Raw genomic sequence first — 24,209 nt, 5'->3', positions numbered from 1 at the left:
CCCGAGCTTCAATCACATCTTGATCCACGTGAAGCTTCTGTGTCTGCGTGTGTGTGTGTGTGAGAGCGCGTCTTATGGAAAAATGGCTCGACGCCTGCGATAGAAAAACAAAGCTATTTGCTTCACTTCAGATGCCCCACTTTGTTGCGAGCACGCCGAGTCCCGGAGTCCATCTTGTTGTGAGACGGCGCGAGCTTTTTTGGCCCGTCGCCACGGAATAATGCACCTTAATGGGGCGGGCGGCCGCGGCGTTTAAGTGAATAACGAGACGTTCGCTGCGCGTTTAATCCCTCACTTAGACAACGCTCGTGGTATGCGCTCTGAGTAAATGGTTTATATTATGAGCGTTGAAAGCGGTAAATCTAGATTAATCAGGTAAGACGAAGCGATCCACTCCATATGGTCTTGATGAGGGCTTCACGGCCCGTGACGCGGCCCCCAGCTTAGTCGGTTGTGACCCCGTAAGTGGCTGCGCGGCGTTTTTCACAACAGAACACACCTTTTCACATGTGGTTGTTCCTTTGTAGACTTGTTAAAGCCCTTGTTTTTTTTTTTCTTTCAGGGCTACGAAGGCTCCTTGATAAAGCTCACTTCCAAACAGGTATGCTGCACAACAAAGAAACTCCTGAATGATACCACTCATTCTTTCATCCTGCTGTTACTACTTAGCATTACGCAATCCTTGCTCATCAACGCCTTTCAGTTTTCTTTTTCTTTTTTATCTTCCTTCCACTATTTCTTCCCTCACTTACCGGCTTGTTGACTATGAAGGATTAGCAACCCCACCGGCAGTAAAATACCTCTTTGTAATAATAAAATTTAGCGTTGGGGGGCGGTTGGAGGGAAGGGGGTGAAAAAAAAAGTGTTGCACCAACTTGCCTTTGGCAGTCAGGTACGGCGCTTGTAGTCACAGACAGGCAACTCTGTTGGGATATTCTGGGATGGGGGGGGTGGGGGGAGAATCCTGAGGTGTCGAAGCGAGCGTTTTGACAAGAGCGGCGCTGATGGTTGAGTTTCGCCTCCAGGGGTGCGGGACTGAAAATGAGCTCAGCTGGCAGGTGTCCACATCCAGAGTTAAGCAATTTAGCTGTATGTCAGTGTACTTATTACCACATTACGCCGTTTCCCATAAAAGACATGACACGCTCATTAGAAGGGTTTAGGGCGATTCAGATCGGATGTGCCGAGTGTAATACCTTTTAAAACCGAGAACAAAGGAAAGCTGCCTTTTTTTGTTTTTCCCTTTTTTTTTGTTTTTTTGTAATGGTGAAATGTCTCAAAGAGCAAGTGAAGTCCCACTTAAAGGTCTGGGATGTCTCCTTGTTTCATTGAGGTTGCATGCAGTTGGAAGTCTTTAAATCAGGGCTCTTCAATGTTTTTCAAACCAAGGGAAGATTAAGCCCTAACTACTATATGTGTTCTATATTAAACTCGGCCTAGTGCTATTTATACATATACATCATTATCATCATTAAACTATGCCTCATCCCTTTACTAAAATATGTTGGATTCATGCTAATGTGTATTCAAATTTAAATTTGTGGGGGAAAATTTGGAAAAAAAAAATATATAAAAATGTCTGATCAACCAAAGATTTTGCAACCTCCCCCTGCAGTACCTCTGCAGACCCCCTAGGGGTCACGGACCCCTCGTTGAAGAACTGTGCTTTAAAACAGATTCAGGTTGGGTTGAGGCAGCAGCAGCTTTCAGACAAAACATTTCCAGGGACTCACTGCGGAACTCCCCCTGAAACGACAGACCTTTAAGAGGTGTTTTGCAGATTTTTCTGCTTTCGCTCCACCGGCCGGAACGTTGACAGAGCTGTCCGAGGGTTGGTATAGCAATGTTGCAAAGACGGGATGAACCTGAACTTTTTCTGTTCGTCCACGTCTCACACTGAAAAACTGGAAGAAAACTCTCGTCCAGTTTTTCAAGTTTTTTTTTTTTTTATGGTGGTAGCCAATGCTGCTTAATCAAAGACCTGCACTGATTCTAAAAAAAAAAAAGTCCTATAAAAATAATTGTGCAGACAGACCAAAAAAAAAAAAAAAAAGCGGAGTTCCTCCTCCAGCAGTTGCAGGAATTATGCGCCTAATATTTTCAGCATGACTTCTGCACCGATATTATTGTTCGTTGGCTCTTTTCCACTGCAACCCTCATGGTGTCGAGCTGTTTTTTAGTTAAGTCATTTTCTTAATCGCTTCAATGCCTCGTCCATTAAATGTCAGAGCTCGGCGCGGATGTCTTAGTCCGACCGACGGCGGATCGACCACCAGACGTCCCGGGGCAGCTACAAACACAATATATGGCTGCTGTTGTGTTTGGGATACGCTGAACTTTACTTAACCCGCCCGCATCACTGTGAGCTTCGTAATGTAGAAAATGTGGCCCGTGCAGGTTTTTTGTTTTTATCAGTTTGCTTTGCCTGTGTAATGAAAAGGTGAGACGCTCTGTAACTCTTTGTGCGCTCTGTCAGCCCCCCCCCGCCCCCTCCCCCTCCCTAATAATTGCCATCTACAACGTGAGAAACACCGTCTGCAGTGAGGTTTCGCAAAGTGCAGTCCAGGGCTTTGTTTTGAGCGACTAATAGCGGCGACGGCGGCGGTGGCAACATAAATCAATCGATCTCCGCCTCTCCTCCAGTCCGAGAACTCACAACCATCTCCTTATATAGCAACAGCCAGATCTCAGACCCTTTCTATTTATATTCCTGTTACGCTTCCTTCTCCTGACGTCTTCGCTTAGTCCTTCTTTCTTCCCCCCCCTACCTCCTCCTCCTCCTCCTCCTTTCAGTTCACTTTTTCAAAATTCCCATAACCCTGCGCTGCTTTTCCAGATCACACGCAGCAGTGTGACCCCATGGGAGCGCCATGTTTAGAGATTTTTGTTTTCTGCTCGCTCCCACCTTTTCCCAGCATCCCCATCCGCACATACATAGTCAGTTAGAAATCTGACAGACCTCTTTTTTTTTTCTTTTTTTTCCCCCCCTCACTTTCACTTTTCTTGTACTGGCTCTAAAGTCATGTCACCGGAATATAAACAAGCAGGGGTGAATCAGATGCGAACGAACGGGAAAGCGTCGCACCGACCGTTTGCGCAAACTGTTCCTACCTCTCGCCTCGCTTTCTTTCATTCTCACCTTTAACCTCTTAAATTCCCTCCTGTTTGTCTTCTTCTTTTTTTTTTTTCCTCCTTTCGTTTCAGGCTCCTCTCCCCCCCCCTCTCTGCCTCTCTCACACTAACTCTTACATGCACTTTCTGGCTCTCACATTGCCCGTATTTGGGCAAAGGGGGAGCTGAAGGATGAACTCTCTGTGTACAATGTAAGCGTCCAGCCTTCACCCCCCCCCCCCCCCCCCCCTCCCCTCTGTCGCAACGGTTTTATAAACACAGCAGTAGAAAGAGAAAGAGACAGAGAAGGAGGGGGTTGGAAAAGAAATTAAAAAAAAAAAAAGTATATATATATATATATAAATAAAAAAGAACAACATGTCTTTGTCACTCAGACAGAAATGCCGACTCAGTTTTCTGCCCTAAACCATGTTTCTTTCTTTTGTTCTGTCTTCTTGTCTCCCCAGCCAGTGGGGTTTGTCAGCTTTGACAGTCGATCAGAGGCGGAGGCTGCTAAGAATGCCTTGAACGTAAGTGTCATGCCCTCCCCGTGCTCCTCTCAAGCTCCGGCTCAGCGCCGGCACATCTTCTGATAACTCACAAAATCGCATCTTTCTGCCTTCGGTGCGAGCGCATTTGATAGCGGGGGGGGGTTTTTTCTATCGCATGTAAAAGAGGCGGCGAAGGCGAACGCCCCAAATGCCGTGAATGTTTCCGTTTGAGTAAATAAACCCCTCTTCTTTAAGCTTTTCCAGAGATCCTGCAAGGTCGGGAGAAAATTAGCGCCTTTTCCACATATAAATAGAAAATATTGATCTAGGGTTTAATTATAATCTCGCTTATTTCAGACCGTAGCTCAGTAGAAAGCCTTGATGAGGCAAATATAAAACAGAGCCTCACTGGGTTTTTATTCAGCTCTCTTAAAACAAAGTACACGTACACAGCTCTCGCACACCTTTATATTTTCCCAGTGTTCGCTCATTCCGCACATACACCGTGTTCTGTTGCTTCTTAAGTTTTCGCCGATGCCTTTGTCGCGGGGATAGATCGCGGTTACCGCCCTCCTGAAGTGGGACCGTGACAACGCGAGCAGACTCTTGTCAACTTTCAGATGTGGAGATACTGGTGCGCATCAAAGCCAGAGCAGAGAGCTGAAGAAAGGAGGAAAAATTATCATCTTATTATGAGCCGACAACAGCGAAACCGTTTCCTTAGAACCAGTCGGTGGGCCTGAGAATTGAACAGTGCTCTTGTTTTTCGGGGGAAAAGCTTGCGTCCCGGGGGTCATATGGAGATAAGCCAGATTTTGCAAACATCTATCTGCATATTGAAATATGGGAAAGGCAGAGGAAAACTTGGGGGAATGAGGATTTGCTTCACACCGCCTGAAATGCTTCCTCTAAAGCACGTGCACATACAGCCTGTTAAAGAACACCTGCATCTCTCAGCGACAACGGTAACAGTTGCCCCAACACGTGCAGAAGAAGCTAAAAAAAAAAAAAATCATTTTAAGGTAGATATTCGAAAGAGTTCACACAGAGGTGTGCTCAGGCCTCATTATACCCATGTACCTTATTATACCTCTGCAGCCTCTACTGGCAGAAGCTACGAGTGCACTGAGCCGAGGCAATCCCAGTTAATTCCCTCCTCTTCATGAGAAGAGCCATCCCTCGCTTGTTCGGCTCAGCTTTGCCCGAGCCTGCAGGGACGAGGCCGAGAAGCCCGTCCTCACAGCTCTCGACTCTTTTTTGCTGCAGAGAACTACGCTCCTGAACTCGACTGCGCTGATCTGGCCTTTGCCCTGACCTTACTGTATTTTCAGCGAGGTCAATTAGAGGGTTTTTATAGGCGCTGGTAAAAAAAAAAAAAAAAAGTCTTCCTGGCCTTGTTGCTTCCTGTTCAAGTAAATAACTAACAGCTTTGCTTTAGGACAAAGAAGTCTTTACTTTTATGCCACATTCCTTATTTTTTATCAAGAGGAAAAACGACTGCTGAACACTCAGTTATTTGGTGTAGATCTGAGAGAAAATAATAAGAAACCTTACTATTTGACTAGTCATGAGCGTAAGCGTGTCGGAGCGCTTTTAGAGGCGGCATCTCAAGCATTTGGCTCACTTTGAGTTGTTGACGCTCGCCGTGTGTGATTGTGAACGGAGGATTTGATGTCAGGATATTAAATTACAGGTACAGAGTTCAGTGGGGAAGCACAGCGCGGGCCTTGAGGCTTCTCTGCCCGGGTTTTTTTTTTAACAGACATCATACACTAGCCAGGTTTATGTCATCAGTTTCTGATTTTCAATTGCACGTGTTGCCTGTCACGGCGTGCGGCGGACCAGAATAACACTGTAATTCACAGTGAGCTGTTTACAGCGCGCTTCAAAGTCCAAGCAAATGAACATGTCGTCTGATCGCCAAGATTTCAGCCGTAAATTCTGTTATGAAATTCTGAAAGATGAAAAAGTATACAGAGTGACAATTCCAGATATCAGCTCGGTCCCTTTGGACATCTAAGCGATTCACAACAAGGCTGCAAGTGCAGCAGTGGAAGATGTACAAGATATCAAACTATGCTGTGGTCTAAATTAGTCCGCTTCATCACCACTTCAAGGCCCAAGACACCAAGTCTGTCAGTCGCCCTCTCTATTATTTATAACAACTCCACTCTTCAATGGTGAGCAAAATTATTTGTTTTGTCAGCCTGCGTCGGGCACGGTTGCCAAAGCAAAGCATTACTGGTCTAATTTTTAACATCATTAAGAGTCATCATGTGGTGAACCATAATCTCGCTCAACAAAGACACCTCCCAGAGTGCTGGCTCGGAGCAACCCGCCTGGAAAACAAACTACATCTAGGAACTCTATAAACAGCTTGTCTGCACTTATCATATTTTCACGAGTGAGAAAAACATGTGCAGCGTCGAAATTAATTAGCAAATCACACTAAACCAAAATGCCAGGTTTCAAACGCGAATCGATGCCGTGAGCACCTTCTAGTTTCTTTCTGGGGCTTTTAAAAAAAGTCTGGTGATGACAGTTCCTGCAGAGAAGTGTGGCTTTTTGAGTGCTTCCAAGGCCATTAATGAAAATATGTAGGTGTTATAGAAAAATTACAAGACTGTGTACATTTGAAAACTTACTTACAACAGAGTTCAGCTACAAAATCTTGCGAAACATTCATCGAGAATTGTAAAACTGAGCTACCAGTTTTTAGGGAAAGAGACTCTTTGAGACTCCTCTGTTTCAAGAACATTAAATACATCATTAAAAAAAACACAACAACAAAAAACAATGCCACGTTAAAGTGCTCAGAAATACTTAAAATACTATAATACTTATAAAAACAGTATTCAGACTTTAACTGTTTGCTGATGACACACACGTTTACAGCTAAGAATTTGATTCCATGTCACAAATTAAATACCTGATATTTACCTTCTTTTTTTTGTAAAGCTTCATCCAGTTACTTAATCTCTACCATTGCACACTAGTTTTTGAAAGCATGGACAAAATCTTTCTAGGAAATTGCATTTGCTAACGGATCTTTTTTCTTTTGCGGTCGATCCCAGGGTGTCCGTTTTGATCCGGAGATCCCCCAAACTCTGCGGCTGGAGTTCGCCAAAGCCAACACCAAGATGGCCAAAAACAAGCTGGTTGGCACTCCCAACCCTCCTCCCTCCCAGCAGAGCCCCGGGCCACAGTTCATCAGCAGGGACCCATGTGAGTACTCCCAACGTTCGCCCGCCCGTCCCTAAGCTCGTCTCACCGCGCTTTTACTTTTTGTTTTTTCCCTCTGCGTTGCTGCTTTCTTTGGCTTCACTGGACTGGAAACTGTGTTTTGTTCTAGGATTATTTGTCATTTTTATAACTATAAATGGGGATCGGTGCGCCTGTTAAAACTGGCAGTAGCTTTTTTTTTATATATATATATCCGCAGTGTTTGGTTTGTTCTTCTGTGAAACGTTTTCATTCTGTTTCTCTTTGAGGCGTATTAACAAACGTGACTCCTGTCCAAACATTCATGCAAATACTCTGTTAACTTGTTTATAGATCTCCTCCCAAAAAGACACATGGCCCCTGCCAGATTAATGATTCATTAACAGTGCATGTTCTTTGTTCGTGTCCGTTGCTCCAATAATTCTGACTGGAGGCCTTTAAGTACCAGGCGTGTATGGACTTTGCTAATGCACCTCTGTACCTTTTTTTCCATTTAGTTAAATATTTTGCTAGGAGTTAAGGATTTTGCAAGAATCAGCCATTGATAGTTAAACATAGGCCAGCTGTGGTAGTACATTCTTCCTGAATGACCAAACCGCTCTTATCTTGGATTTTTTTTTCTTTTTTTTTTTTGCCAGAGAAAGGGTGTGTACTTGAGGCCCCAGAGGAAAATGGAAGGAAACGATTAATGAAACCGTGACGTAATCACCAGGAGAGAAATTGCTGTCGTTTCCTGATAAGAGATGTTTAAATCAGCCATTTTTCTGATCATGCTTTGATAAACAATTACCAAGAGCACAGGGAAATACCCCTTAAACTCGTACGGTTATAGGATGGTGCTCCAATGAGTTATTTGTTTTTTTTGTTCACTCTGTACTAGTCGCCACTGTCTCTTCACTCGTGCACCATGCTCTTTTATTCACGTTGCACCTGACCTAGAGAGTAAATCGTTAAGTCTGAGATGGTTTCCTCGAGCGTTCTCCTGAAATTCAAGAGTGTGTTGCGATGCCTGTGAAGCTTTCCATTCTCACATGGTACAAATGCTGTTTTTCAATGGCAAAGGTGCCATATTTAACATTAAATTCTCAGTCATTTGTAAAGCAGCTGTTCAGTGTAGTTAGTGGTAGACAAAAGCAAGAAATGCTGCAGCCATACATAAGTGTTCAGGCTTATGTCTTACACACACACATATATATATATATATATATACCAGATGTTACATAATAGCCAGAAGACATTGTGTTTAACACCGAGGTCTGTGGGATTAAAACTTGGAGAAATAACATCATTTATTCAACATAACTAATATGTTTGGCGGATTTGAGGATGTGATATTTGTTGTTGCTGGCTTGTGTAGCTGGTTGGAGTATAAATGTCATTTGTAACCCGGTAAACTGAAATTCAGTTCACAGTTTCTTCTTTTCCTTTTGAATTAATACGTTTATTAATGTAGGTATTAAGATAGGAGACAGACAAATTCGTCCTGAGCTGATAAACTCACAGTTTTCTGCTCGTTGCATCTTTGGCTGCCATGTTTTTGGTGTTTTTGGAAGAGCTGCGAGGACAAAAACATCCCTCTCAATGCATCATTCGGTTCAAACCTTCAACATGTGGAAAAATTCAAAGCTTTACAGGCTGTAACTGAACGTAGTTTGTGTAAATAGTTTGGTTTTATTGAGCGGCGAGAAACAAACCGCGAGGAAACGACTTCAGACGGTTCCGTCTCCCCCACCGTCGCGCACCTCCACAGTCACCACCGTCACCGTTCACCTCCACCTCCCTGTCTCTCTAGCCACCCACCCACCCCATCCACTTGCCACTCTCCTCACTCCACTCCTCCTCTTCTTCTTTCCACAGATGAGCTCACAGTGCCTGCTCTATATCCCAGCAGCCCAGACGTGTGGGCGTCATACCCACTGTACCCGGCGGAGCTGTCGCCGGCCCTTCCACCCGCTTTCACCTACCCCTCCTCGCTCCACGCTCAGGTAACCTGCAGACCCCACGTTCCCGCGCGCCCCCCCACCCACCAACCCCACCCACCACCACCATCATCACCACCACCCCCTCACCTACTCCTGAGCCCGTCGCACCAGCGTCTGCTGCTGTCGGCCCCGAAATCACTCTCTGCTCCATCCCACTGACGCACCTCAGAGCACACACCACCCAGTCACCCTGTCATTTTGCAGATTCACAGAAGTGCAGATTCACTGCGAAGCGTAAGCACAGTCACGAGGGATCAAATATCTACTAGCTAAACTTCTTTTGAAGGCACATAGGCGAACCCGTTTTCTTACAGCAGGCAGTTTTTAAATTCATTCACACTGCTCGGTCATGTTCATCCGCTTTGACTGACAAGAACAGGAATCAGACATAGTTTTTTTTTTTTTTTTTTTACATTGATAGTGAAATTAGGGCGTTTATTAATATTTAATTTAAAGTCCATTTTTGCAGACGTGTAATGTTTGTTTTACCCTCCTCCTGAGAGGAGCTGCTGCCTGATTCCACGAGCTTCCAGGAAACGAATCAAACTGATCTGAACTGTTCACCGTGCCATTAAACTTAATGTCTCCTTTCAGCAGAAACTGAATTGCAAACAAAATAATAACTGTTTAGGAAACATGAGTAAATCCGGATCAAGAGAAGGTAGAGAAGTGGAAAAATTTAGGTAACATGCAAACGTTTCTGGGCACTTCAGACGTCTGTACAGCTGCAAACTCCCGTTTAAAAACAGGATTGCATCATCGTTTTACGCCTATACACCTCGTTAATTAAATCTCTCCTTCTCAACCAACCGTGATCCGGTTTATCGAGGTCTTCTAATCTGCACGGCTCCACTGAGAGTTCACATGAGGGTTCATTATCGATCTCTTTAAATTCTTCTCAGGAAGCCGGTTTGGTGCAGGCTGACCCTCGTACAGTCTCAGCATTAAATGCGCTATTTCTCGATTCCCCCGATTCCGCATTCATGTGGTATCTCGCATCTCTGCTGGAGAATATATTTCCACATATAATGCAGTAACTAAGGTTATTTAAGTGGAAAGACCCCCCCTAGCAAAGACACTACCCAAACCTCAGATGATGTCAGAATTTGAAATGAGTGCAGGTCGAATCCGCATAGCTGGCATTTTTTTTTTTTTTTCTCCATACGCTTCCGATGTGTGTGCTCACACTGACACACCCGGGGAGAATCTGGCTTTGTGGATTCAGTCGGGGGTTTGTGTGTAGCGGAAGCTGTTTGACAGCGTCTCTTGACCTTGAGGAGATACTCATGTGAGGCATACAGATGCTGCATATAAAAGGGTCTCAGAGCACTCACGTGAAAATAAATGATCAAATCAACATCTAAATGAGATGTATCTGAGATGAGGTCACCACTCTGGTTAAAGGGCTGCTGTCGACTCGGAGTGAACATACAACAATGGTTTTGGATTCGCTAGTCAAAACAAACTATAAAATGATAAGCAGAGCGGAGTACTGTTTGTTTCTGCTTATTTAGGTGTTTCTCGTGTTGAATAGTGTTTAGTGTTTAGCTCCGATTGTTTGAAAAGGCGCCGCCCGAAGCTTTTCATTGGATGCAGAAATTAGTGTACTCCCCCTTTTGTGCAGAGCGAGTCATCAGCATTTTAAAACAGGTTTCCAGGACGTTAAAAAAATGGCCGACAGACTTTGTTAGCTTTGGACGCAGCCAAGCTAGCTGCAGCATCAGCCTTTGAATCATTGCTAACAAAGTAAATACATATTTGTAAGTATTTCTTCAAATATAAAACCACATGTAAAGCTTTTAGTCTTAGAAACTGCCACAAACAAAGAAATCCCATCATTCACTCTGGCCTAATTATCCTTTAAGCTGAATTCATATTAAAGTAATGTTATGTTAATATCATGTATGTTTAGATCCGCTGGCTCCCACCTGCAGATGGAACTCCTCAGGGATGGAAGTCCAGGCAGTTCTGCTGAAGTATGTGTGAGTAACGACAACACACACACACACACACACACACACACACACACACACACACACTTTTCCTGCTATGTCCAGAAAGTGTACAGCGGTTTGAATATCCTGCAGTAAATGTTATGACACTTTGTATAAACGGGACCAGATACATTCCTAAACATGTTTCGGGGATATCACAGCTCCATACGCATCCCCCTGCGCCTCAACTTATTACCCTCTTTTTGCCCTCAAACCTCACATGAAAAAACCTCCATCCAGCTAACTGTCAAAACGAAACCGCTAATTAGTCGCGCTCCTTCTCGTTCCCCTCAAACCCGTACGCGCTAACGCAGAACGTTAGCCCGTTATTAGAAGGAACTGTGGGAGCGTGAAGCCCGGACCAGTCGATGGGACCACGTCCACTCCCCACACAACAGGCACAAGACATGAAAGGTGCGATCTAAAAGGGAACTCCATTATTTTCCCAGCTCAGGTTACAGGGTACAGAGGGTCGACTTTTCCCATTGATGTTGTGTGGTTGATCTCTGGCATCAAACGCGAGCGAGTCAAACAGAATATGCAATGAGAGCCAATGCCGACGTTTTAATAAAGCAGACTGACAAGCCCTCTGCAAATATGATTAAAATGCTAATGCCGGCTGCTTTGATAGGTAGCTTTAATACGGCTAACGGTGAAAGTCACTCTGTACTTGAGGACGGACACTTTACTTGAGTATCACACATTTGTGCTGCTTTTCTTTCGGCACAGTAGAGGATTAAATAGTGGACGTTTTACTTTTTGACAGCTGTTTGTAGTCTTTAATTGTGTTGCATGTACGTCTTTTACGTTGCAAGAATCAATCTGTCCTGCCAGGCTTCAAGGTGATGATGGTCACACCAACATAGCTAACTGACTTCTTGCTAACTTTCAAAGCTCTTCAGACTGTGGCTTGCTGTGTTCCCTCTTTGGCTCTGTCCTACTGCATCATATAGTTGGTCAGAGTCGTAACTTATTCTGTTGTAGAGTTTTGGTAGCCACATGTTTTTGTGAAAACACTTGCTTTTACCAAATGGTTTCCATGGATAACTTCCCAAATCGTTCTTTCCCAGACTCCTGGTCTATCTCTTGTATATTTCCCACCCCAAATGTTCCTGGTATATTCCTGTCACACACATGCTGTCACCACTGTCCATTTGAAAAGACTATATCATCTGTCCTTCCACCTGTGTTCACCTGACAGTCGTAATGTCACGGAGGTTGTTTCTTTACTCTAAATGTTTCTGGAACTCTGTGTTTGCATCATGTGTCAATCAAATTACTTCAGCTTAGTGCCTTTCTGTGTCACTAATGGCTTCATTGCTTATTATTGCGACCCCTAAAATTCCACGGCCTCTTGTTGCCATATCCCTGCAAGTCTCTTCCTGTGTGTACTCCCCTTAAATATCTGACATTTAACGCTTCTTTACATCTTATCCAGGTCATGGCCTGCCTGGCCCACTTAACCGAACTTGATTAAGTTTCACTTGTCATCCAAAAGGCATCTTAATCTCTACACAGACTTATAGGAGTCCTAGAAAGTTTAATCTCTTATGGGGTTGTTGTGGCATGGCGCAGTTGCGCCATTGGGATTTCTTTATGGGGCATGTTTCAACCGATACAGTGAGGAAAAAAAATACCTGTCCAAGCAATTGGATGGTCCCACAACAAATCGGAGCAACTTTGTTATGAACAAATTCAGCCCCACGTGCCCAGAAAGCATGGACGACTTTAATGCCGCAGGTGATTTCATTGATCCTCTACAGACTAGTGATTGGTCCCCCTAACATTCATGATCTTTGTGACTCGAAACGTTCCACCACAAAATTTTGTGGTTGTGGGAAGTTGGTTTCCGGGCTAATGGGCAGTTTAGATGATATGTTGGAGCACCTCCCTGGAAATGTACCTACGCATAACGGCAATGCAGAACACAAGAGCTGTAAGACGTAACACAAAGATTAACTGTTAACTGAGGAGGTTCGGAGATACAAACATTTGTTTGACTCGTCCTCTGTGAAATTACGGTGAAATTTCGTCATCGCTTTGAGTCGCCATCGTTGAAGTGAAGCAGCAAGTAGAAACAAAACTTGACCCAGTTGTTGAAAAAGACCCATCTTCGACTTGTGTTTGGGTGGTGTTTTTACAGAATGAACCAGCGGCGCAGGCTATGTGCGTAGGTTACAGCGTTTATGTCCCGCGGTACTATAAAAGTCCCCCTGGCAATCTCTAACATTATCAACGCTGATACGATGTTGTGACCTGATGTGTTAGCGAAGACTATTCCTGTTCAATATTCACTCCCTTTTGAAGAGCCGTTTGAGTCTATCTCCTGAATTATATATATTGCCCTGCTGCTAATGGCTAATTACTAACTTTGTCAACAGGGATTCTTCTTCTGGGAGTTTGGAACAAAATCCCCATTTCACATTGAAATGTTTGTTTATTAAGATTACACAAGCCGAGCTTTATTGAGGATCTGAGGAAACGATTGGCTCCACAGATCTGCCCCATGGAAGGACGTCTGATATTTATTGTACTCGTATGCGAGGGGAAGTTTGTTATTTCAGCTCACGCTCAAGCATTGCCATAATAAACACCGAATATTGTTCTATAATATTGTTGGAACCATACAGCAGATATTAGGACTTGTTTGTCATTTTGTCAAAGCCTGGCAGGATGAAATACATGTTTTAATTTAAAAAACTCCCCTTTTTTGGGCATTTCGGCGGCATGACGAAGCACACGGCGGGGAATTGTAAAAAAGAAAGAGGGATGGGGGCCGAGAGAGAGGTAGAGGATCCGAAAGGTCGTAAATGTGGAGTATGCGCCATGAACAGCTGAGGTACCTGGGTACTGCCGGAAGGGCCATTTTTATGAATCTTTATTAAAAAAAAAAAAAAAAAAAGATTAACATAGGGCTTTATTTAAAAGAAATTACAGATGAATTAACTTTTAGTGGAGCTGCAGACGGCGCACGGAGCAGTCGGCTTCTAATAAGTGCCCCGATAAGTACATGAGTCAGCTGTAACCACGCATGAGCTACGCAGCATGTGCGCTTCACTCTCCGGGTTGAGACAAACCGAACGCTGTTGTGCTTGCAGAAAAACAAAACCACAAAGCACAACAAATCCCTTGCTAGTGTGTGTGTCTGTCCTGGCTGACTGTGTGTGTGTCTGTCCTGGCTGACTGTGTGTGTGTGTGTGTGCACGTGGCGCCAGTCACACTGCCACCGCTACCCTCCCTCCAGTGTCTCGGGACAGGAAGAAACATGTTCTCCCAGCCCCTTGGGGATTCACTGTGGAGTGGGTGGGTGGCGGTAGCAAGTAGGCTAACATTCATCAAGCTGTTGATTGGCGCTAATCCTCCGAAGCAACCCTTCTAATCTTCCCCATAACTTGTTTGTCTATTTCTAGATAATTTTCGTCCATAGACGTTTCGGGGATCTTGTTTCTGTCGGGGGGTTAAAGGAGGAAGGGAGTGGAGGTGGGAGGGGCCTTGGAGGAAATAATTACTCCTCTATCAAACCAGAAGGAAGTCATTTGGTCGGTCAGGCTGCCCCAGTGGATATTAGCCCCTCAGCCAAACAACAACAGCCCCACATCCGGCTAGCGGTGGAGGACGGAGTCAGAATGCTGTTATGATTACACACGCCTGCTTCAGAGATACACACATATAACACAAATTATGCACCGTACGGCGTTGGTACATGCCCAGACACCAAGACCTCACACAAGACAAAATGTTTAACTTGTCTAAATTAAAAACGAATATATATTTTCTCACCTCTAACGTGCTGATTTATTATTAGCCTACGTGTGTCTGTAGTTTCTGCTTCCATCTCAGAACAACTGAGGAGAAACATACTTTGTTAACGCCACTTGACAAATTGACAAATTACACCTCAGTTGGCAGCGCCACATCGTTCCAGAAACCGTGCCCCTTTGCTCTGAGGAACCACAGCCGTCTCTGCTGGGTGGCGTCTGTACAAACAAATCCGGAGCTATTTATTAGTTCGATTTTTGTTTGGATGACAACTCTCACGTGTAATATTGCTTTTCCAAACCACACTCGAAAACCATGTGACAGCGAACATGTCTCTGTAAAACCACAGAACACGCCAGTAACTTCCCTCAAACAAGATACTGAAATGTAAACGTGAGGCACAGTAGTGCATTCTGATGTCACAGACTTAGCTTCATGTTTTTACAATTGAATTACAACTAAATTGTACATCATGATAGTGATGATTGGGGTTGTACTACAGAACTGTTGTTTTCATAATGCAGTTATAATGAACTGGTAAGTGAGTGTTTATACTGTAAGTACCAGAGTCTAATGCAGAATTTATCCCTAATTAAAAGAGATTATTTTCCAATTGGACGTTTCCGCCCCAGCGTCCACAAACACAACAAAATTAATGCAGATTTCTTTACGTGAAGGCTAATGTTTCGCGTTGCTATAATAAAACTGAGCGACACACTATCTGCTCCGGAGCCCCACCAGCAAGCTCATTGTTGAGTTAACCTTCCCGCTTGGTTTATCCTCGACGTTTTGCAGCTTTGCAAACAAACATTTCATCTCTACCAGGCCTTGTGACTCTGGCCCCTTCTTGTCTGTTGAATGGATACAGTCAGATCAACAAGCCGCAGTTACTCGATGCCTCGGAGCAAACTGTGACGACACTTATTTGTGCAATCGGCTGCGCCGAGCACTTGTGAAACGCGGGGAAACATTTTTAAACACAACAAGAACAAACTTGAGCCGGGGCTACGGAGAGACGTTGCACCACTGTTGTACAATCCGTCTGAAACCGACGGCTCGAAAAGCGGCGGTCATTAATGCCGGAGGCGGCTGGCGACGGTTAACTGCCGCAGCGAGGGCCGTCCACGGAGAGGGACGCGGGGGCTTGTGGTCGGTCAGCGGTTGCCTTGGCATCCGATGAACGCGGACCGCTCACGGTCAGAGTATGCGGATCGGATTAGGAAGTATAACCGCAGAAGACTTGAATGTGTATGTGTGAACAGCTGCCAGTGAGGTAGTGTTTAGCCGTGACTCGTAATGAGTCGTCCTGTCACCTGGCAGCCTACCTCTCCAGGGAAGAACCGCTCTGCGTCTCCTCTCATAACAGGAAGCTGCACGCTATTTTTTTAAAAAGACAAATTTTTTTGTTCGTGTAATATCCCAGGAAGCCCAGACATTCAACGATTGTTTGTCGGGGCTGAATTTATGTCGGCGTCCCCGCTCTGACACAGGACTACATCCAAAGACAACCTAATAGTGGGCACTAATGCTTAGTGAACCGGAGGGAAAGGTAATCCGGATTTTCCATCTGACAAGACACGGCGGGGGAGTGTGGTGGGTGTGAACCCCTATCATGTGTGCTTGTGTGTGACCCTGACAGAGACGAACATGCCTGTTCGTGTGTGTGTGTGTGTGTGTGTGTGTGTGTGTGTGTGTGTGTGTGTGTGTGTGTGTGTGTGTGTGTGTGTGTGTGTGTGTGTGTGTGTGTGTGTGTGTGTGTGCAGTCTGGCCGTCTGCCCCGAGGAGCTTTTTTGGCCAATAGCCTGACAAAACCAATGGTTCCTGTGCGGCGTTGGACTTACTCCCACTGGAGGAGAGCTGAGGGCCAGCTGGGGCCCTTTGTAATAAGGAAGGGGGGACTTTATTCCTTCACCCCCTCCCCTGCTGACACACACACAGAGACACACACACACACACACACGAACAGCGAAGCCGCACTGTAGCTCCGGATCTCAGGAGCTAGATACATGTCAGCAGCTGCATTCATCACCACCCAGCTCCAGCAGCTATTGCTGGTATGTGAGAATCACAGCCGGGGCCTAAAGGCTTTCTCCTGGATTACAGGGGCTTGAGACAGGGGTCTTTTTCACGGCACAGGTAGACGTCTTACAGGGCAGCTTTGGGTGCTGTGGCTCCTTAACCATATATTCTCTACACATTGTTGTGGAACATTTTGTGTTTTCATCCTTCATTTCCAGGCTAACGTTGGTTTCCTTTCCTTTTTTTCCACTTTCTTGACTGGTGGTGTATAACATGGAAATCAGTTGTGTTGTGTAATCATTACCACGAATATCACGCCTGTGCACTTTGCAAAATCCTAAAATCCTTCGTGTCTTTCATAAGGTCGTCCCACAAATTACTTATTTATTTACTTTACCCTACTTAACCCTAACCCTACTCCAATGTCGCAGGAATGTACGATGAGTTAATGGGTGAACCTATTTTGATTTGACTGGACTTCTGCTGACAACCAGCCACTGGGCTCCAACATTTAATCAAGTCCTAACCCCCTATGTGACGTTAGACAACATGGAAAACCTGTAGTAGGGCAGTCAGACGTCTTCTCTTCTTGATAAAACATAAATCAATAAGTGGAGGAAGTAAGTACGTACAAAAACTGAAAACTGGTGAAAGGACTAGTAACTTTTTCAATGTCTCCATGTTCCCTCTATCAGACTCCCCCTACACGGCAACTGTTAACAAATGGTTGTTTATTTTGTCACAAAACTCAAAAGAATCAAATGTTCTTACCAAGAATTTATTTAAATTTTAGAGCCTGGAACCAGTTGATTAATGTGTTTTTTTTTTTTAAAGGTCTGTAGGTCCTGTTCGTTTACAGAACAAGGTTAATGATCACACCCACAGGAACGTTCGCTACTTGGAACCCGGTTGGAAATAAATAAAAAAAGGAAATAATAAAAAAAAATCGAACAGCCCACACATTCATGAGAAAGCGAGTCACCTCCCACATTCTCAAACACGGCTTGTTTGCGTATCTCACGTTATGCGCCCGGGCCGAGTTACTGGATGTAACACATTAAGCCGGCGAATCACTAAACCTTTTCCTAATCCGCGCGGACGTGTTCAATGATCAACCCAATCTTTAGCCTCGGCGCCTCAGCCAGAACAAACGGGGTGATCTGGAAGTATGCGTCGCATCAGTTTAGCCGAGCGGCTGTGCGGCGCATCGATTCCCTCATCCCTGATTGAACGCGCAATGGGGCATTAGCCAGGCCAGCCGTGGCCCTTCAGAAAACCCACCGCTCTCTGAACGGTTAGCGGTCCCCGCTCTCCTCTCCGTCTGCACCAGTCCGTCTGTCCGTCTCCTTTCTTTCTTTCTTTCTTTCTTTCTTTCTTTCTTTCTGTCTCTGAAGGTCATGTTTGCTTTACTAATTGTTTATTGTTCCAAAGAGTTTCTTCCTCCCCCATGAACCCGAGTTACCACGGTCTCCAAGAGCTATCTATTTTTGGTGGCACATCTGGAGTTGTGTGTGGGGGTGGGGGGCATTGGTTGGAGGGGTTGACCTTTCCTTTTCGTCTGCTGCTGGTGTGGTATGTGTGCGTAGTGGTGCGTTCGTGGGAGATACGTTTTTTTTTTAGACAGAAGCGCAGCGTCGAGACGTCCTGTGTCACCGATGAACTCCGGGTTTGGCGATATCGTCGTCAGATACTCTTTGTCGAAACGAGTCCGAGGGAGAGACGGCAGCGGAACGGTGACTTCCGCGGGTCTGGAAGAAGCTTCGAGGAGAAGATTGCTTTTGAGTAATGCGAGCTCGGGCTTGGAGCGAACACGCGGTATTTTAACAGAGAGCCGGCCTCACAAACAAAGATGAGAGGGGAGCATCTAACGGAACACTATCGTGTTCACTTTTCTACGAGCGTAGCTTCCAGTGTTTATGGAAGTCGTTGTATATTAGGGGATAAAAGTCAAGATATCTGAGTGATGTCATGGAAAGACATTAGTGCATTCCTGGAGTATCTCCTCCATATTAAACTTGGCTGACATGTTGTCCCGGTGGAAGAGCTTTAAATCCCCGTCTGGTTTCAGCGCAGTTAGGAAAAGCCTAAAATGCCCCCCCAAAATAAAGCATTTTTCCTTCGCGCGCGTGTGTGTGTGTGTGTCACGTTTTAATAGATATTTGCTTTAGTCTACGTGAACTCAAGATACAACATACAAGAAGTGTAACAAAAAGCAGCACTTATGAGAGGGTGGCTCTGTGGTTCATAATTGTGATCAGTTGTTTTCAGCATTTTTACAAACCCGGTGCTGTGTGAGTATCATGCCCCTCCAGCATTAAATGCCAAAGCTTCACGTCGTATGGGTTGACTCTGCAAAAAAAAAAGAGTCGGCTACAGTTTGCTGCGGTTTTAAAGCTGCTAGAGAATCTCGTGCAGACGCATTTCTCCCAGTCCACTGCATTCCTTCTAGTCACTCCTCTCAGGTGATGCCACGGGTTCGTCACGCCGCCTTGTTTGGTTTGAATTTACTTTTTTTTTTACCATTTCCATATCGCAGGAGGAACCTAGCAACCTTCAGTTTTTATTTTGCTGTCCTCAGCTCAGCCCTGCACGCGGCATCCTAAAAAAAAGTCGACCAGAGCCACAGTTTACATGTGCATAAACTCGAACTGAAACCTCAGTACAACAGCTTCGACAGTGTCGGTGATGAGTGTGCGCCCGGTAAAAGTCTGCTCCGCGTCCCCAGGTTCCTGATGTGTGATGGTGGCCGTGGCCGGCTGTGACGGGGCGTTGCTGATTGACCTCTCGTGTCCTATTAGAAACCAGGAGGACTGACCTGACCCCCGGCCCCTCGGAGCAGCGCACCGTCGGTGAGTTCGCGGCTCGGGAAATTCACGACCATTGATCCCAACAGGCGAGGGCGGAAAGATGTAGATCGCGCCTCGCCGACAGAGCCGGCGCCCCCCCTTCCCCCGCGGGGGCGCGGCGTCGGGCTCGAGAGTGTAGATTTGCGGGAGGAGGTGTGAAAGCCCGAGAGAGGCGGGGAGAGGGCGCATCACACCGCCAGAGACATCTGCTGGAGTGAACATAACGGCACCGAGCCGTATTGACACCATGTCAGCTTTCATCTGTGCATGCTTGAGCTTTTTTTTTTTTTTTTGCCCAACAGGAAGTGTTTCGAAAACAAACCCAGAATGGCGGTATTACATATTTGTGGCGTGTGTGTGTGTGTGTGTGTGTGTGTGGGGTCTCGGCCTCAGGATGACGAGCGCGAGTGATTGAGGAGAAACCACGGAATGTGTTTTTTTTTTTTTTTGCGCGTCCAGGTTCTGTTTCTCCGGGAGAAACGTGTCGTGCGAACGTTCCGCGCGGTTCCCCCCCCTGTGTTTTCATTAGTGTACAAGGTTCATGATGCGCAGTGACCATGGCAACCTCACCCACCCACCCCCCCCCTGTTCTTCTCTTCTGTCTCTGTCTCCCAGGCAGCAGCAGCCTCATGGGCCTCAGGACATACTAGACCCCAGCCTCCATCACACATCGAGCCCCCTCACCCTCCCCAAAGTCCCTCCAACTCTTTTTATTTTATTATTATTTTTTTTTTTTTATATATATATATATATATATACTGTTACATATTTGAGCTTTACAGGCAGCGCTTTGGCTACACCTCCTCTGACACCTCCGTGAAAGGTACCCGGCGTGCAAGGCGAAAAGGTGCACACCGACCGACCGCCTCTTTGCATTCTGCGTATGCAAGCGCGGAGGCGGACCACCGAGGGAGCGCAAACACGTTTTTATGCAGCCACTTTGCAAGGCCAGACGTACGGAAGTGTGGCTAAAGCGCTACTTGCTAATGTTGTTATATGACTATAATTATTACTTTTTTCTGTATATCATTCATATTAATGTTATTATGATTATTAAATACATGTCAAAGCATGACTTTGCAAAAAAAAAAAAAAATTAAAAATAAAGGAAAAAAAAAACAATGCTGTACATTTTTAGATATTTTAAAGAAATACAAAAGGGTATTTTTGTAATCAAGACAATGTTTGAGACGTTTTGATTGGTTTATGTCAAGTGTGTGAGGAATTTCTTTTTTTTTTTTTTATGCTTTTGGTTTTGTTTTTGTTTTTTGTGCCATTATAGGATGATAAGTCGCCCTGCTAAACCAAAGCGGCCCCCGTCTTTTCTACGTGCTGCGTGGATTTTTCGGTTTGCTCTTGTTTCTTTTGTGTGGTGTCAAACACAGAAGTCCTTTGTGTAGTCAACTGCGCTGTGACAAAACACACCTGATCCAGCTCATTATTTTTGCGGTCGGAGGTAATCAGATGTGTTAAAAAAAAAAAAAAAAAAAAAAAAGAAAAAAAAAATAGAAGAGGCATTGACAGGAACAAGCCATCGCCGGTGAAGGTAGAGTGACCCCAGAGACGGCAATACATGGCGAACTGAGCCCTGCTATTATTAGGATTTCACTCCTTCTTTGTGTAGCGGGAGGACAGCGGCGCAGTATAGAGAAACAAAAAAGACCAAAGGCATTTTTATTTTACACTGGAGAGCTATTTAGGCTAGTGGAATTATTCCGTTTTTGACTGCTTTGTAGTCCTCAGTCTGATTTCTTATGAAGTACGACAATATTTTTTTGCTGCATGTCCCCTTTTTGGTGTCACTCCAAAGAGCCAATCTGCATCTGAAAGCATATTCGCTAAGCAATTTGCCTCTTTTGTCTATTTTTAGGGAGCCAAAGTGATTCAACCTGCTTTTCTTAAGTCGGAATTTACATACAAATAATTGGAGTGTTTTAAAAAAGAAAAAGTCTTTTGTAATCTCCTGTCTCTCTGGGACTGCAATAATGTCTTTGCTGTATGACATATCATCCACTGATCATATTTCTGTGACGCGTTGACGCCAAAACTCTTAAAAACAGCGACTCGTCTGCTGTTCTGATAAGGTTAGGTCACATTTCACACGGATGTGACAATCAGAAACTGTAAGGAAAAAAAAAGAAAAGAAAACGACGCTCCCTGTGATGTTTAGCCCAGGTGTGTACAATCATATTGGACTGGTTAATACAGTAGTCAGTGTTTGTAATGAATAATAATAATATGCATCATATATATCTGATTTTCTGAAGCGGTTTTTGCTTTGAAAGACATTTTTTAAGCCGAGCGTGGCACCAAATTTATTAGAACAAGTATTTATAAAAATGTGTGTGCGTGTGTGTTTTTTTATGGGTATAGTCTTTTTAAAGTTCATAGAAGATGCCCATTATATAATTCATTGTAAGTATTATTGTAAGTTTAATTGTATATTCATTTGGTAATTTTTCTAGAGCATTGTTCGTTTTTTTTTTTTTTTTGTATGTGTCCGTTTGGAGCATACTGTATGTGATATGTGAATACGGTTTTACCTACATAATTCACTGTGAAATCCAGAGGAGAAAAAAAAAATAAGAAGAAAAAGAACAAACGGATCTTTTTGTGTTTTGCCAGCGGTACGGTACAGAAGTTCCTGGAAATGAATATGATGATCCCTCCTTTCTGTCAATGAAAAAATATTCCTTTGCTTGTTTCAGTATACCGTGTGCGTAGCTGTGTGTTCTGTGCATGTTCACGGCATGTGTGTTCTTTTCTTTTTCTCGATGCATACAGTACTGTTGATATTTATGTACTTTAGCCGCTGTGAGGAGAAAAAACTGTATTTCGGTGAATTGCAGAGGTTTCTTTGAAACATTAAAAAAAAAAAAAAGGGTGATCAAAATGAGTTTTTATGAAAATGTTGAATGAAGACATTTCAGGCCATCAGCCATTAAAGATTGACATTATCCCCGCTGTCATGACTGCATTATTTACACTTTGCAAACACAATATTTGAAATGTGGAGTCCTGACTGAGTCTGTGAAAATGCTCTAAATGAGTCAAAATATAACAAAACCAGCAATTATGTTATTAAGTTAAGTGTCATTCTCTAAGAGTAACATTTAAATTTTGTTAGCCTGACAGCATAATTGCTTAATTCATATTTGAACATTTTTGGAAAAAAAGGAAAAACATAATTCTTAGCAAGCGCATTGATGTTTTTATTGATATTGTAACAGTAATTCAAAAATGACTTCCTAATTATGTTGTTATGCTAACGCTATGTTAACATACAAAATCTTACAGAATGCAGTATTTTTTATATATTTTGGAAAGAGTGTGCAAAAATAAATTCCTCTGGTAATCCCTATAAACAGATAAAAATGAAAGCAGAATGCTAAGTCATCAGGAAACTAGATTGTTATGAGATTGTTGCCATGCTGTACTGTTGCAGTGCAAGCAGAACTTTTATTATGAAGTCATCACAGGAAATGCATCGAGTTGTCTTACTGAATTTAGCATTTACTGCCGAAAATCTCCAAATCAGGACAGAGGCCATGTTTTTTTTTTTTTTTTTCTCTTTTTGGATGGGGTGAGTTTGAAATGTTGCAGGGAGGAAAGGAAGATGGAGGAGCACCTAAAATGAGCTGTTACGTGAAGAGCTGCAGGCGAAGGGCTACTCATCTCCAGCTTCACAGTCGGGTAACAAGCTCCTTCCACTGTGCCCCGTAGCGTTCAGACTCAAGCCATGTGCAGGATTAAACCAGATCACAGTCTCTAAAAGAATGACGGAAAACTGCCAACTTTACAAAAACGCCAAGTTTATTTTACTGCCTCTGGGATTCTGTGAGCTGTGTCATTTAAAACGCATTAGTTGTTGTCTCAGTGTTGTGTTATCTCCGCATCTCTTACAGTGCGACCCCTAGTGAACATATTAAGAACAGCAGTTACTTTTATTAATAAGAGTGCGGTTAATGTCTATGTAATTTTTGCTTTTGCAAATTTCTCCCGCGGCCTAGTTTGTACCCTCTGGCGGGCCGGTTTTTTGCCCGCGGCCTGTATGTTTGACACCCGTGTGTTACAACAAAACACCAGGTAAACCAGGGCAGAAATACTCAAGAGAGCCTTGCCTATCGAATAAATGGGAGGTAAGATTAATTAAGAAGCTTTATACCTTCGCTTTACCTTTAGTGACTTAAGTATGTGTGCGACAGAGGTGTTACCGTAGCAACTTGGCTACCTTCTTAATATCCTGCAGTAGCTAAATACCTTTAGCCTGCAAGCTAACAACCAGAAGGCTAGTACACGTCTTAAGAAGTGTAAATAAACGTAAAAGATAACATAAAATTCACGAAATGTCCATTGAGGTTCGGGGTTCGTTCTGTCTGACGTTAATGGATTATAATACTACAATGGTGAGGAATAATTTTAAGTGGTGCTTAGCTAACTTCATTAGCATTAGCTTGACAGCTAAATCGTGTCAGCTAAGTTACTTTATTATTGTGTTACCAATTAGAAAAAAAGGAGGAAAAATGTGGTTTATCCTTCAGAACAGTCACAGTTTTCGGCACAATCTCTTAAAAAATGTACTAATAGTGAAAACTACACTGTGTTTGTGAGCTAAAAGCGAAATTATTTCTTTGTTACTAAGGCTAAGTCGACTTTTTTCTCGACATTATATTTTGACTTTGTTCTCGATATTGTGTTTTCACTTTATTCTTGACAATTTGACTTTTTTTCTGATATTGTATTTCAATTTTTTCTTGACATTTTGTCATTTTTCTCAACATTGTA

At 43.9% G+C, this 24,209-nt stretch overlaps 1 protein-coding gene across 7 annotated transcripts in view; it reads left to right on the top strand.

Moving 5' to 3' along the window:
* The window catches only part of LOC125008163 (RNA-binding protein with multiple splicing-like), a 36,471-nt gene extending 14,083 nt beyond the window's left edge, over positions 1-22,388 (top strand). Inside the window, exons 3-9 of one of the 7 annotated variants that reach the window (XR_007112848.1) lie at positions 563-601; positions 3,579-3,641; positions 6,677-6,827; positions 8,682-8,809; positions 10,719-10,782; positions 19,304-19,427; positions 20,040-22,388. Coding sequence is in view for 1 of the 7 variants with exons in the window: in XM_047585277.1 (XP_047441233.1) it covers positions 563-601; positions 3,579-3,641; positions 6,677-6,827; positions 8,682-8,809; positions 10,719-10,781 (444 nt within the window). In the remaining 6 variants the exon portion in view is untranslated. Of the gene's footprint in view, positions 1-562; positions 602-3,578; positions 3,642-6,676; positions 6,828-8,681; positions 8,810-10,718; positions 10,789-19,303; positions 19,434-20,039 lie in introns of those variants that run through there. The other 6 variants (XR_007112846.1, XR_007112852.1, XR_007112850.1 and 3 more) reach the window with 6 other exon arrangements.
* Positions 22,389-24,209: the final 1,821 nt, after the last annotated feature.

This window comes from Mugil cephalus, chromosome 1 (genome assembly GCF_022458985.1).
Source record: "Mugil cephalus isolate CIBA_MC_2020 chromosome 1, CIBA_Mcephalus_1.1, whole genome shotgun sequence".
Lineage (NCBI taxonomy): Eukaryota > Metazoa > Chordata > Actinopteri > Mugiliformes > Mugilidae > Mugil > Mugil cephalus.
The sequence above is the reverse complement of the archived record's forward strand: the minus strand, read 5'-3'. Positions and strand labels throughout refer to the sequence as shown.